Source organism: Acipenser ruthenus, chromosome 33, assembly GCF_902713425.1.
Source record: "Acipenser ruthenus chromosome 33, fAciRut3.2 maternal haplotype, whole genome shotgun sequence".
NCBI classification, from domain to species: domain Eukaryota; kingdom Metazoa; phylum Chordata; class Actinopteri; order Acipenseriformes; family Acipenseridae; genus Acipenser; species Acipenser ruthenus.
In genome coordinates, this window is record NC_081221.1 from 10940656 (window position 1) to 10956908 (window position 16253).

The window sequence follows — 16253 nt, forward strand, 5'->3', positions numbered from 1 at the left end:
AAAATAGATAGCTTTTATGTTGATACAGTTGTATTAGATATACAATCTCTGGCTATACTACTACAGAGTGTAAAAGATATTTGAAAAAAAAAACTGAAATGTTTGTCAGCGTAACAGAGCAACACCGGCTTTTAGTTGGAATTATCTGCAGCTGCAGCTGCAACAGTATTTAAAAAAGTAAAAGATCAAATTCTAAATGTATGAACAATAACACAGTCCAGGATGTGCAGTATTTAAGAAATTAGCACATGCGTGCAATGTGAGTGCACTTATAAATGGGAAAAGGAAAAATAACACAATTCAGTGTACTCTCTGATTATGAAAGTTTACAAACACTCCTGCACTGCCATGAGACGGGTAGCAATCAGAGTGCTTTGTTTCCCCGTGATATTTTGTAATCTAAAATAGTGTGCACACTATCCACCTGAGAGTGTAAAGGGGCATTTCACTCTGAGCTGGTTGTCATTCACCTGTGCTGATTATTTAGGCAGGTAGGTGGGGGAGGGGAGCTCTCCCTCTTGTCTCAGTTTCTCTCAACTCACATGTGCTGCTACCAGGCATAAAGTACAGGCAACTACACAAATGTATACATTTTATTCTTCAGTTACAAAATTATCGTATTAATTGTATTATTTCTTAAAAAAAAAAAGGAAAACTTATCTAATTCTACTGTATTACACACTTGGCCATTCTAGTGCTGGTCTTTGTTCCAACCCAGTTCTGAATTGTTTAATTAAACTTCCAATGAGATCCTAGTTAATTTGTAAATTTTGGGACCATGTTATTATTATTATTATTTGTTTATTTAGCAGACGCCTTTATCCAAGGCAACTTACAGAGACTAGGGTGTGTGAACGATGCATCAGCTGCAGAGTCACTTACAATTACGTCTCATCCGAAAGACAGAGCACAAGGAGGTTAAGTGACTTGCTCAGAGACACACAGTGAGTCAGTGGCTGAGGTAGGATTTGAACCGGGGAGCGCCTGGTTACAAGCCCTTTTCTTTAACCACTGGACCACACAGCCTCCTATATGACATGTCTGTAAATGTTCAGGTCTGAAGGGGATTCTTTTGGGTATTATTTTTTCAAATTATGGGATTTCTATTCTTAAAAACGATTTAAGTTTTTTTTTTTCTGATTTGGATTCTGACAGTTGGGTCTGTGAGATGATTGGTGAGTTCTTTTCAAGTTTCTACTTTTTCCTTATTTGCTTCATACAACTCAAAAAAACAACAAAAAACAAACTACTTCTAAATTGGATTAGCTATTCATGTCAGATTATTTCTTGTTGTGTTGTTTGAGTATAGCCTGTGTGTCTGGTGGTTGAGTTTGTTGGTTATAACTGTATTGGGTCTGTGGCAAACACTGATGTTGGAATGAACTTCAGAGAACAATTTAGAGTTAACATTGAAAAGTCTGAGCTTTAAAAGTTAACACAGGGAAAAGGTTACAAGCGATATCCTTTAAAGTATTTTTTTTTTATTCTATTTGAATTACTGTTTTATTATACCTTGGCTTGATAACTCCCCTAGTAGCAATGATGATTATAAAACATGAAATTACAAAGTGTACAGTGTTGAAGCAAATCTCATACACTGCATTAGTTCATCACTACAAGTAGGCCGAGTTTCATTAAGATCTTCCTTCTTTTACTATATGTTTTGTCTCAAGGAAAACAAGAAAACAAGAAGAATGTTGTTTATTATTTTCAAATGCTTTTTTCTCCTAATTATCAACAGATAGTAACATTCTGTTTTGCAGTGAAGTTAGAGTTTGTATGTATTGGGTGACAAGATACTTTCGCATCGACATGACCGTACACACTAGAAGCGACACAGAGGCTATGTGAAAGATCGGAAAACTGCCAGATCAATTTAAGTATAAAAAATTGCTATTGACAAAACTTTTGATCATTGGTAGATATTTATGTGTGCCTTATTTGATGGTATTTCAACATATATGGCAATAAATCATACGTCCCAGGCTTATGCAGTGCCTTTGAAATGGACTCACGTATATTACCTTTCAAATCTGTATCTTTATAATTGCGATGATATTTGTCATAAAGCTCTGGGTATTTTTCCACGGCAAGTATTATTATTTCCTCCATCATTTTGGATACAGCTTCACCCTGCTGGACCACGTGCATTGAAGCTGTTCTCTGATTGGTCAATTCCCTAGTTGTCGCCCGACAAATCGCAAAAATATGATTGCTCCAGTGTCGCCCCCGCGTCACCTGTCATCGCCTGTGGTGTGAAAAATACTTATCAAAAGTATAGGTTATATTCATTTTGTCACGTTACTGCACAGTTTCGCTTGTCGCATCATGTCTGGTGTGTAGCAGCCTTAAGGAGAAAGGCACTGGAATAGGAATACTGTAATTGTGGTGATAGAAACTTTATAAATTCCAATGGCAAATGTATTGACTAGAAAGCTGCCCTGCTCAGCCTTCCCACAGGTAAACATTGCTATCAACCGCCAATTTTGATAAACTTAAAGCAGTTTTGTTGTCAAAATAACCTAACTTGTATTCTGAGTTTGCTCAGGTAAGTTACCTGTAGATTTGCAGAATGACTGATAAAAGTGAAACTTAACTGGTTGGTGTGTGCTTAACTTGTGCTTTATGTTAATTAGCCATGACATTTTCCAATTGAGCTTTACTCCAGGGGTTACTCCAATATGCGTGCAAATAACTTATGTATCTTATTTATTTGTCTACCTTACTAGAAAGGTGTATTATGTACTGGTTAGTGCATTAGTAAATGTTAACTAATTTTTAATATCCAGTTTAAATGCAGTGCTTTTATTTATATATATATATTTAAATAACGGTTTAAATAGAAAGGAACAGTAGATCATTACATCATTAGCTATATAGTGAATGACACCACAAAGACATTAGATTTAAAGATAAATAAATGTGTGATTACCATGGCATCAAAAGCCTATAAATACCTCCAACGTTTGTTTTCAAACACACTTTCCCTTGACAAAGGTATGTTAAACATACCGAAATGTTGGGAAGTTGGCTCTTTGAGCAAAAACTTGTGATGCAAGTATGTGAATCAAAACTCATTTCAACACTGAAGACATTTAATTTTCTTTAAGTATTTCTAAATTCAGCACTATTGGGTGTTTAATAGTTATGTATGATGAATGTAACTGCACCATAACAGAAGCTGGAAGAAGCTAAAAAGCAGTTACAAGGCCATTAAAACAGTAACTGTTAATTGTATCCATTAGCATGCTAGTCAACTTCAACTACTTTTAAAAAACTGACTGAAGAAGAAGAAGAAAAAAATCACTTTCCCTTAAAAGTATAGATTACATGAGCTCTGACACTTAATAAAGGATGAGGGATAGCATTCTTGTTTCTGGACCTAATGTCCCGATCTTGATTTGAAGTAGCTCCCATATATATGCCTCATGTTCTCATCTGCTTGTGGATCGGGGTTCCGTGGCTTATTGTTGGTATCTGCATACTGACCTTTGCTAGCTGTGTTTTAACATAACGTATAACGGGAAATTTTGGCTGGGAATTTATTTTGGCTTTATTTGGATCGCCAATAATTCTTCCACCAATCAGAATGCGGCATACTGGTATGCAGCACAGGTTAAAGAAGCGCTGAGCAAGGGAAAGAATGTGTCGGATGTGAATATGAGAATATGAATGGCAGTGTGATGAAGTCAGTTTGCTTGAAAGGATTCAGAGCAGACATTTACATCAATGGATTTAGAAAATCTGGAATTTATGATGCGATCAGGAACTGTGATCCCTGTACGACTGCTCTTTTTTATATTAAGCAGTTAAGTACAGTAACAGACAAAATAGTTTATTCTAGACTTGTTAGAAAGTCTGTACAAAAGCAAATTTGCTTTGGATTGTTATTGTCGATACGTTGTAGATACTACTATGAAGGTATCACAACATCCCTAAAATGACATTTCTAAATGATATTGTGATTGTTCCACTGTGTTATGTTAGTGAACCAGAGCTACGTTTAAAAACTGAGAGTTAGCAAATGCCTAGCGTTAAAGTGTACTGCAGCTACTAATCCTTTCCAATTACCGGTATCTTAAAATTAAGGACTATATAACGATAATGCTGTAACTCATTTTTAGAACGACTTCTTTGTTCTTTTCCAAGTTGCTGCGTGACATTGTAGATGCTATAACGAGTTACTGTAAATGGGATACTGTTTTAGAAGACAGATTTCATTTAGTAAACATGTATTTGAATGTTTTTGAAATTAAAAGTAGAAACACAAAACTGGCATTTTTCTTTGTGAACATGCTAAGTGAAAAACGCCAATTCAAAAACCATCAAAATCTACCAAGATTGCAAATCCGCCAAATTTAATACCAGCCAGAATTTCCCGTTATACGGTAACCTTCAAGTTTGATCAATACCCAGTGGCGGGCCGACTAATCTGATGAACAGGAGCGACGACCCGGTTGTTATTAAGAGCGCTAGCTTTTTGCTGTGTTTTTGCCGGTTTAAATAAACCAGCAATGTTGTTACTCGTAGACGTCACATCTTAAAATGTATCCTTACAGAACAGTTTCATCATTCAATTCATGGAAAAAGAGTGTTTTTTTTTTAATTATACACGTTATATACATAGTTATTTTAATTGCAAAAAAAAAAAAAAAAAAAGCAGGTGCGATCCAGGACAAATTAGCCCATGTATATCTGTAGGAATATGCTATATAATTGATTTTGCTAATTTGAATCTATTTCATGTGAGCAGTTTTTCTATAATAAATTCAGTTATCTGGTGTTATAAGCTGATTCAACCTTAACCAATGGGTCTTGCAAGAAAAATGACCATCAGACTGAACATTAAATTAATTGGTATGCTGTAAATCTCAGAATGGATAAATATAATATATGAACTATGTTCATGGTGCTTTAAACAGAGAGTTAAAACATGAGTAGATTTTTAACATCTATCTGGGAGCTGTCCAACCTTCCAGGCTAAAAGAGCAATATTGATGACCAGACTCTTAGTCATGAGAGAACAGCTGTAACATAAAACAGGTGTAGCTTACTAAAACTAAATAGCCAACTGAACAGTAAGAAATAAATATTTTAAAATGGGGGATAAAAAAAAGAGATCATAAATGTACTGCACAAAGACACAACTTCAGTGTGTTTGTCTCATTTGGATTTTGACTACTTATGCGATACTTTTCAAACCCATTAAGAGCCTTGAACGGGATGCCTCTAAATCAAGAGTCATATTGAGGAGCTCAGTGAGACAGTCCTTAGTGCATAACCGCATATGCATAATCAATATTTTTTTCATAAACAGAGACTTATTTTAAACAGGCAGGCAATAAGCAGATGTGAAAAGGGGAAGTGCATATTTAGTTAATATGCAGAAGAGTAATGTAACTCAACATGTCAATACTATTTATACAATGATACAAGATTGTGGAAGTGCAGTATAACAGAAGGCTTGCATTCTCAGTACTCTTGTCTGTTAGAGGCTCTGCCCTTTGAAGGTGCCCTTGTGTATACTGTACATTCATCTGCAGGGCTTTACCCAGTATCTCAGCATCAGTACCCCTCAGAAACTGCTCTGGCCTGCCATAGAAACGACAGCAACACAAGTAACAATGTCAAAAGCAAATATCTTCAATGTTTTTTTTTTTTTTTTTTTTACTTCAGAGATGAACTGTGTAAATTCAGCATTCTCACTTAAGACACACATACACAACACTACATTTATATGACTTTGTAATCAACTATCGATACAGGGAGATTCAGAAGGGTAGTGGTGGATGATGATATGCAAAGGAAAAATGTCTACGACAGACACTGTGGGCCATGTTTTCTTAGAGTTTACTCCAGTCTTTAATTCCTGTTTATTTTGAAAAATGACAATTCAATTGTACAAAAGTGATAAACAAACAACTTGAGAGTGCTTAAGAGACCTCCAATAACATTATCTAGGTGTGTGATACAGGTGCTAGTTTTGTTAAGTCAATTGGTGTTTTTCTCCTTTCAAAAAATAGAGGAGTTCATTAAAGATTGGAGTAAACTCGGTGAAAGCATGGCCCACTGCGTATGTCATCTCTTTTGGAAACCAGACCTGAACTCTAACTTTAAAAACCTGTATAGCATTTTGATAATGTGGGCACCCTTTGGGTTTAGTGTTTTGTATGGGTGTATATTTTAGCTGGTCAACTACAACAACAGCAACTGCAATTCACATTTCTGGATCCCAAAGCACTTCACACACACGCACATACAGATAAAAGAACAATTAAACAATTCAATTAAAAACAGGCTGTGGCGCGGTAGCGTCACAGCCCCGATGTCATTTTCAGGGAGAGAGACTCAGACACAGAAAGCTGTAAGTTAAATGCACAGTTTTAATAAATAAAAACAAAAATAACACAGACCAAACACTTCACAAAACACACTTAACAAAATAAACGGCCCACGTGCTAGAACAAAAAGGTTTACAAAAACTCACGAAAGTAAACAGCGACGGGACAGCACAGCACAGAACACGAAACACGCAACACGGACCTCCACCTCTGTCACCAACATTAATTCTCTAATACTCAACTAATACCCATGAACACCTATTTTATACATTCCCACATGTTTTGACAGGGAGAAATGTAACCCTCCTCCGACAACCCAATATTCCCCACACAGACACACACTGGCAGGGCTTCCACCCTGTCACATATCTCCCCCTTGTGCGCAGCACGCATGGCCACTATCGGTCACCTACCCCCCTAAATCACCAAGCCCCTGCTCTCATGTCCATCTCCCCCCATGGATTCTTGTGGGCGGGTTGGTGATCAGGGTTGTGGTGGAGGTGGTTTCTTCACCTCCTTCCCCCCTCTGTATAGCCTGCAGCTCTCTTCCTCCCGGTTCTGGCCGCAGCATTCGTTGCTCAGGCCTTGGAGATGCTGAGCACCCCGGCAGAGGCAACGCTAGCAGCATTAATGCAGGCAGTGGTGTGGAACACTCCAGCAGCGAAAATGCTGGTAGTGCCAACACTGGTAGTGCCAACACTGGCAGCGGTGGAGGGCACTCCATCTGTGGCCTCGCTGGTAATGGCAATGCTGGCAGTGGACATTCTGGCAGCGAAAATGTAACTCCAGTAATGGCAACGCTGGTAGTGGCAATGCTGTCAGTGGTGGGGGGCACCCCAGGCGTGGTAATGCTGGTACACTGCTGGTACACCTGAGTTTAACCATTAACTTGTCCCCTTGCAATGCTAGGTGACAGAAATATCACACAGAACAAATGTGGTACAGCAACTAGGGGCTGAGTGTAACTAGGGGACAAGTTAATGGTTACACTCTGGTTTGCCACCGGTACATGGAGAGAATACATTTGGGATCCCTTTAAACTGAGTTTGAATAAGTCAATTAATAAATAAATATATTTTTTTTAAATGGGTGCTTCTATAAAAATACTGCTTTATAGATAACATTGATTAAATGAGTCTTGACAATAACACTTGTATCCTTAAGCTTCCCAAGCTTAGCAGAAATATTGTGTTCATGTTTTTCTTTTTTTTTTTTTTACTTTTACTTTTAAGTCCTGGTTTCAATAGCAACAGGCATAGACTAGGCATTATCATTAGCAGTTGTTGCCACTGGTATGTTAAGTGCCCTTAGCTGTACTTTGTAAGTATATTTCCTTTGATGATGCTAACATTGCAAGAGTTTAGTGCAAAGTTATACATGTTCCTCCACCAGAAAATTGGTGTTTGTGAGCTGTGATATTCATATAGTAATCAAAACAAATCTTACAAAGGCTTTGAACCTCTTAGTATGGAGAACCACAGTGCCTTCTATTGTACATAATTTACTGTGCAACTGAATACATTGCACATGTGCTGGTGAATCAAGACAAAAAGAGAACACGTCGAAGACGGAAATGAAACGGAATGTCTCTCTCAACATGCAACAAAACTGAACTTTTAAAAGCCAGTCACAACACTTGTCTAGCTGCCATCTCTGAAGATAACATCATTGAAATGGCAGCCTCAGCTCATTCAATAGGGACTCCAGTACACACTTTAAGCCCACTTAACACTTTGCCACAATTGCCCATGTCTGAAATGGGATGAATCTACCCCCTACCTATACTAGCTAAAACCAAACCGAAGAAATGTATCAGCCTTTGCTGTGAACAGATATCTTAAATATGCAGCACTGTAATGTTAATGTAAAGCTTTTATAAAACAGAATCCCTTATGATAAATATAGCAATGTGTTGATGTTTGATGTTTGTCTTCATTTTAGAGATGTGTCTTTAGTCTTGGTAGCAATTTACCTCCTCTCCCACTAGGAGGCTGAGTGGTCTAGTGGTTAAAGAAAGTGGCTTGTAACCAGAAGGTCCCCGGTTCAAATCCCACCTCAGCCACTGACTCATTGTGTGACCCTGAGCAAGTCACTTAATCTCCTTGTGCTCCGTCTTTCGGGTGAGATATAATTGTAAGTGACTCTGCAACTGATGCATAGTTCACACACCCTAGTCTCTGTAAGTCACCTTGGATAAAGGCGTCTGCTAAATAAACAAATAATAATCACTAGGTAATTGAAGTTTGTATTGTATTCTCAGTTTCTTGATTTTACTTTCCATTGAACACAGACAGGAAATTATTGTTGTTATTAATGGCTTTTTACGTGACTCAAAGTACAGTACCATCATGTGTTGCTGAACTTCCATTAGATGTGTGCTTTAGTATATTTAGTAGACATGTACTACCCAGCATATTGTATATAGCACATGACAAGAGAATGGGTGGAAGCACCATCCAATGTCTGCAGTCTATTCTCTAAAGACTGCAATCAATCAAAAATCCAACAGTGCTTTGTATTTTCCTTGTGTTTTGACATGATTCAAACTTCAGAGCCTAAGAGGATAATCCCTGTGCGTGCCACAGCATCAGCAAACATGCCCCATCCCTGAGTTAACATCCAGTGAGCCCTGAACTAGCCGCTCTGTTTATGCCTGTGTATCTCAAGAAGTCATCTTTAACACCTCCCTTGCTCCACATGGATCTGTGGTTGCTGGGAATTATCTGTGTTGCCAGCAGTCCTGGGTCAAATATAGTTGTATATGATATTTTATTTGTAAACAACAACTATTTCAAATAGTTTAAATATTTAAATATATATATGCTCGAATAAATCAATGTTGTTTTTAAATATTCAAATATTAATTGCACAAAGTCAAATATTATTTTTGCAGAAAGCAAATACTATTTGAAAATATTTAAATATATGTAAGTTATTTGAAAAAAAAAAATCTTCAACTATTCCCAAATAGTTAATGAATAATCAAAAACTAAAACCTAATTATTACCCTAAATGTATAATTATGTACCAAGTCTTGTGATTACCACTTGGTGGTTGAGGAGGATTTCTAACAAGGAAAATGTTCAATGCAATAACTTCAAAACAGGCCATTAAGCCAGTGGTTAAATACATTGCATTTTTTTCAAATATTCACCCACTGAAATACAATATTCAATTATATTCCAAATAATTGAAATACAGCAGTTTCCAAAAGATAATTGAATGGTTAACAAGGACAGGCCTTAACCTGCTTAGAATGCAGGATAATAATTAGGCTGCTGTATGTTACAGTTACATATTTATGAAGAGTTTAAAGTATTTCATTTGTATTTCAAACACTTTACTCATATTTCAATATTTTCAAAAAATAATTGCTTTCCAGAAACCATTTTTAAATATTTTCTCAAATAATAGTTGATTTCTGCAATCTGTATTTAATTATTTTCAAATAATAGTTACTTTTCACAAACCATATTTACAACTATATTTATCCCAGGTCTGGTTGCAATACCTCCCTTGCTTGTAAGCATTACATATGGGAAAAGCACTGTGGGCTTGGTATAGGTTCCATTGTATCATTCCATTCTATAGCATATTGCTTATCTAGAGACTGTAAATGCTGTGACATCTGTGGCCTTCATAAAAGTTTACCATGATACATTTGCACAGTAATTTTGCAGTTTTCCCATGGTTATAATATGCATTTACCCTAGTTTACCATGGTTTGCCTTGTTTATTAATATGCTTTACCATACCTCTCAAGGCTGTATAATGCTTACCAATACTTTACCATGCTTTCACTATGGCAAACTTTTAGAAGGACTCTAAACGTGAAATGCTTTACATTTACATTCTGAAGATCAGTAAAGCTGCAAGAAACTATAAGTCAACTAGACACTATTTTAAACATCACTTATTCTTGCTTTTTCACATAGAAAATCACCCAAGGCGCACTACAGCAAGGTAGTCCAAGTATGATTTTCCTTTTGTCAGCTAAATAAAACACATTTCCTTTTACCTTGTCTCACACCTCACCTGAGGCATGTAATTATTCAAAGCATTGCATACCCTGTCGTTGTTTAAAGGTTGTGAAGTTATAATTCATGAATCTCCTTAGTCTTACAAGAAGCATACTGCCATTTGCTATGAACCTGCATTCTGAGGTTTATGAAAAGATTACACCAACTATATATTCTGATTAACGAAAAAACACTTTCCTTGTGTTTACATAATAATATGTGACAGATAAGCTAGTCTGTGTAGTTTCTCAGAATAGTGAAAGGTGTCCGTGATCTGCTTCTTATCAGGTTTGTATTGAGGGGATGTTTGAGTTAAAAATATTAAAATAATGACATGATTAGAATATAATCAATATTTCTCCAGTCAGAATGACCGCCTGTCCTGGTCCTCTTTTGAAATGTAAAAAAGGTCTCAAAATGATGTTGCACAAATGGTCTTTAACAATAAAATGCAGCATCTTAACATCGCACTTATGTTATATAGCAAAGAATTTCAGTACTGTAAAATCACCAACAGAATTATTAAGCATTGGCAATAACTCACTGAAGAGAAGTTCTGTGGGCCACACATCTCCCCTCTGTATTTGCAGGACAGCAGCATGTCCTCCAGCTGGTGCCCCAAGCGGTCCACAAATTCTAAAGTGGTGCTCTCAAAATTCCGCGGAGGGAGAAAAAGACGGAAGTCAGAGAGTTTCTGAAACCACTTCTGCCGGTCATCCTGTAGAAGCTCAAGCACGATGGGCCTGGCCGTCCTGTTAGCCAGCAGGAGTCCAAGCCAATGTCCGGCAAAGTACAGGTCGCTCTTGCTCAACTTGTAGAAGCGAATAGGATTATTGTTACAAATGGTGATGGCCGGGAAGGCTAATTCCTTGGCCCACTCCATGTGGAACTTGGTGTGGGTTGGGAAAGAGAGTAAGTACAAGAAGCGGTTTGAGGACCACGAGACTAAAAATCCCAGTGAGGTGCAAAAAGCCAAAAACCAGATTGCCCTGTGCTGGAAAGAATAATTCCGTGAGTAGATATATTTTATGCCGTGAACTTTGGTCCGGGTAAAAAAGGAATGTGTTAACTGTTTGACACCTGGAATTTTTCTCCTCTCCTTCTTGGATTGTTGGGCACTGGGGGGTCTTTTATCCTGCAAACCCTCCAATGCCATGACTACACACAGTGTCACTAAAGCATCATAAACAACATCTCCCAAAAAGATTGGTTCCCTACATTCAGTCCTGAACAGTATCGAATAACTGATCACACAGACACACACTGTAACCTAATCCTTCAGCATTTCCCAGAGGAAGGAAAGAAACTTTGCCTCAGTAAGTCCAGAGGCTGCAGCAGTGTGATAATCATCTTTAGAAAAAATAATTGTTTTGAAGCATGTTGGTTAGTTATTGTTTTTATTTCTACTTAATCACACTAAGGATCCTCACTTAAACATAGTCTGCTGCGTATCGTAACTGAGCAAGCAAACAAGCAAAACCTTTCTAATTATACATGCTTAAATACTCACAGACTCTCCCTCTGCTGTTGCTGCTGATTCCAATATCACAAAGGCAAGGTTGGCGATAGAAGCCGGGATGCAGCAATTCAGTGAGAAGGATAAGAAAATTCCATACCCTGTAGATAATTCAATGGTTTTATTAAGAAAAGAAAGAAAGCAAAAAATGCTGAGAGCTAGCGGTAGCTGCCTATCTGTGGCTTTCCCTTTTCCTTTCCTGTTCATGTCATCCTCAAGCCTCACTGCCTGCAGTTCAGGATGCTTACTTCTGCAGCGTTCTGCTGTCTCTCTGTTTCATTTATGGCAGGACAGTAGTGGTTTCTGCTCCGGAGCAAGCTTGACTTGTCGTTTCCATGCCCACTGTGGTGATACCCCAGGATTATGGTGATGCTGATCCTTGGTATGCCCCCTCTCCCTCCCTTCCTCTCTTTCTCGCTCTGCTCCTAGAGCCCCTGAGAAACCCAAGTGTTGTCCAATTGTGTGGGGAGGGCAGTGTCAGCCAATTGTGCAAAAGGACAGGCAAAGTGCTCTTGCCAATAGGCTGTAGTGCGTAGCTGCTGTATGATTAATTCATGCCATTCTGATCCATGGGACATGGTCTGGCCATGCAGACAACTGCTTTCTTTTCCTTTTCTGCGCTGATTTATTTTTTTTCTGGAGTTGTTGCAGAGGAGTTGTATGGTGGGCTGTACAAGCTGGGGAAACTTGCTGTACTTGCTTCTTCCCTCTGAAGCAAGGTCTTTCCTCGACCCTCTCCTGCCAAAAATGTGTTTCCAATTACCAGGTCCTTCAAGATCTAGTCCTTGCTGTTGTGAGTGTGCCCCACTCAGCAAAATGACAAGGAGTTTACCTCCCTGGAGCTAGCGTCTCCCATATGTGTCTTTAAAACCCACGGCTCAGCTGCTGCTCTGTGCTTTGTTGTGCTCACACAAAGAGAGAGAGGAAGGGAGAGAGAGTAAGATACACACAGTCCGAGAGTTTGACTCTACTGGATAGCTGTGCTTTCTGCATTTTAATTTCCAGCCATAAATTATTGTGCAGCTGTAGTGAAGGGGTAGCTATGGAAAGAGAAAAAAGCCTGTGTATTCCAAGAAGTTGAAAGGGAGATTTGAGATAATGCAGTACGTATTTTTACAAAGCTTCAGTTGCTGAATTTTTATATGCAAATTATTCAGTGAGCTATACTGTAAAAACATTTTAAAAAGTGTCACGTCTTAAACAATACTGAAACACTTTTGAGGATTTTAAAAATGATCCAATAAGAAGGGCAACACAGTGAGTTCACTAAATGTGTTTCAATGAATTAGGCTCAACCCCTGCTTGGCTGTGATCTTTTTTTTTTTCTTTTTCTTTGAAATCCTTTTACAGAGAAATTCATGCAATGAGCGTTATCATAAGAAGCTGTCTCGCTATAAAGCCTTGGGGATTCCTGCTTGTCCCCTTATTCAAGCTTGATTTCTCTTTCATTCAGACTGAAGAAGAGAGACAATAAAGGATTCCCCAAAGGTCACTGCTAAAGCATCTTATTTATTTATTATTTTTAATGTCTTGCAGTTGCAGACAAAGCAGGATATTCTCTGAAACGTCTTTCATAACCTTTTGAGTATTCTGTAAAGTTATAAGGACAAATATGGCAATGAACACTATGAAGACCATTTTACAGTCCACTAAACACGTTTATTGTATCTACACATGCTTTCTACGTTATGCGTTGAATTTTGTCTTGTGATGCTTCATACACAGGCTTTCAAATAAGTGGTCAGCTGGGTGCACAAAGACCAGAATTAAAAAATGCAGGCTAATAACATAGATTGTGAACACCACTGCAAATCACGATTTGTTAACACCAATATTTAAATTACAGTTATACAGAGTGATTTTATCATTTGCCCAACTGGAGGGTACATGGAGGATGTTATGCAAAGTAACCATGTTTATGATGGAGACACTCTGTGACATGCCATTTAGCCACCAGAGAGTTGTTCAATAATGTCAACATTTAAGTAGAATTGAAAACAATGCATAACAACAATGTTGCATGACATTTGCGTTTTTTTTTTAATGTTTTATTTTTAAATAAAAAATTTACCTTTTAAAGTACTCCCACAGCAAGTAGCAGGCATGACAAGCCATAACCTGAGACACCACTGAATGTCTATCATACGTGAACAAAGCAGAACGGTTTCACAGAACTGTGCAGGATGAAGCAGAGTTTAAACTTCATCATTCAGAAAAAGATGTGTGTCATTTTCAATCATATATGCTCAATCATATCACACTCTTGTGAAACACTATTGTTCAGCAAATATAAGATATTTCTTTGTGTTTGGTCATCGGATAGCTGATTGCTTTAAGTCCCTTAGCAATACGATGCAATTAATTGTACACTAGCCTTAACTATCATCAATCAACTCCCATTTCAAATGATGCATTTAACATGTATTCATAATGTCCTCTCAAATCCTCTCAATTGTAAGGTGGACACTTTTGTAAAAAATTGTAACTAGAAAGAATGGGTTACACAAAAACAGTAAACGAACAAAGATAGTAACTACAGGCAAGGAATACCAGTGCAAACAAATACGGAGGGCCCTTGTGTAGTTTTTGTATTAAATCAACTGTCTATTGGAATATATCAAAATGCAGTCTGAAAGATCTGTAGAAGGTTAGCCGTCTATGTTGTAAGTTTTGAGAACATGGCTTGGTAACCAGTTCCATACACCCACCACTCTCTGCAGTCCCTCTGTCTTCGCGAACAGATATGTCCTCTAGGTCTTTATGAAAAAAAAAAAACTGTGAAATGGTGGCTGGGTTGGTCGTTAATCTAATTTAGGATTTCCTAAGTTAACCACTCAGTTCAGCTCCGTCAGTCTTGCATCGGGAAGATGGTATTCTAAGTGTGTTTAATATACTCAACACTTTAACTGTTCAATCAAGTATTCAGTTTGATGTTTTATTGCCTGCCCACATTGCCTGGATGCAGACAGTTTGGTGATTAACAGTTCACAAAACCACCACATGGTTTAGCACATGACCAACACTACAGCTATGGCCAAAAGTTTTGCATCACCTAGAATTTTAGGATTGAGACATAATTTCAATAAAAAAAAAAAAATTAAAAAAAAGCTATTAACATATTTTTTATTTAACATCATGTAAAAGCTAATTTAGTTAATTCTATAGGGTGATGCAAAACCTTTGGCCATAGCTCTACATATGGTATCAAAAAGAGGCAAGGCTTTCATGGAAATGGTCCATGGAAACTGTTATCCAAAACCAATTTACAATTACACAGCTGTTTGTCTGAGATAAAAAAAAAAAAAAACTTTCTTCTCTAGTGAACCTGTTCTTTTCATGTTGGCTTCAAAATGAATTACAAAATAAAAAAAATAAAAAATATTGGGCAATGGACAATGTATTTGTATCACACTCTTGTATGTATCAGGAAAAAGATATGTTCAAAGTTGGATTAACACTAGAAGGACTGGAGATATACTCATACAACTGTATTCAAAACACTGTAAATAGTATAAATAGTATAACGAAAGGAGAAACAGTCGGATGTAATTATTTATTTATTTTTTTATTGAGTATGTTACATAACATCTGAAAAACCGAGGCATATATATTGTAACACATCAGGGAGGGGGTTAGTATCCTCCCTGAAGAAAACATGTGCGTCTGCACATTTTGTTTAATTGTTTTATGTTTTGGTAATTTGTTTATTGTTTAATTATCACCCGCACCTGATATATATTGTAAATTAATGTCAGGTGCAGGGTATTTGAGACGTGCAGCTTGTCTGCACAGGGCTGCTGAGTAGAAGGAGGCAGAAGGTGCGCTCTGCTTCCGAGCAGTCAAAGTGCTGAATTAAACGTGTGTGGTTTCCAGTGTTTTTATGACAGGTAAACGGCTTGGCCGTCCTGCGAGCTAGTCAGGGACCTGCATAAAATGTTTAGTTAGTGCTCAAAACGGAGCTAGGTGTTTTGTTTCGTTTTGTTTATTTATTTTTGTGTGTATTAAAAGTAGCGCGTAAGCGCTTGAAAATCCATTTCTTGTGTCCTGGGTCCTGCTTTTAAAGGGGCAACGAACGGCCGTGAGTGCCGGCCGGTTACAATATATATATGGCCACCGTCGGGAGCCAGCTTTCACGGAATACTTCTGTGCCATCTGATCCAAAATATCAACTCCATAATTTAATTTGTGTTGTAAAACTCCACGGTCTCTGGTATTTATTTTCACTAGTCCCGATGCTAACTGACTGATCAAAACAGCACAGCTGGCAAGCAGGAACCAGACTTTGAAAAGGCTGATTGAAAAACAAAAGACTGTCAGAGAGCAGAGACTAATCTAATTACAGCTAAGCACATTGCGGACTAGTAAATAAAAATAATA

The 16253-nt window shown here is 37.6% G+C and overlaps 1 protein-coding gene across 1 annotated transcript in view; it reads right to left on the minus strand.

Moving 5' to 3' along the window:
• asic2 (acid-sensing (proton-gated) ion channel 2) overlaps window positions 1-12766 on the minus strand; it is a 287152-nt gene extending 274386 nt beyond the window's left edge. Inside the window, exon 1 of the mRNA XM_034055630.3 lies at window positions 10905-12766. Within this exon, the coding sequence (XP_033911521.2) occupies window positions 10905-11516 (612 nt within the window). The 5' untranslated portion in view covers window positions 11517-12766. The remainder of the gene's footprint in view (window positions 1-10904) is intronic.
• Between the last annotated feature and the right edge of the window lie 3487 nt (window positions 12767-16253).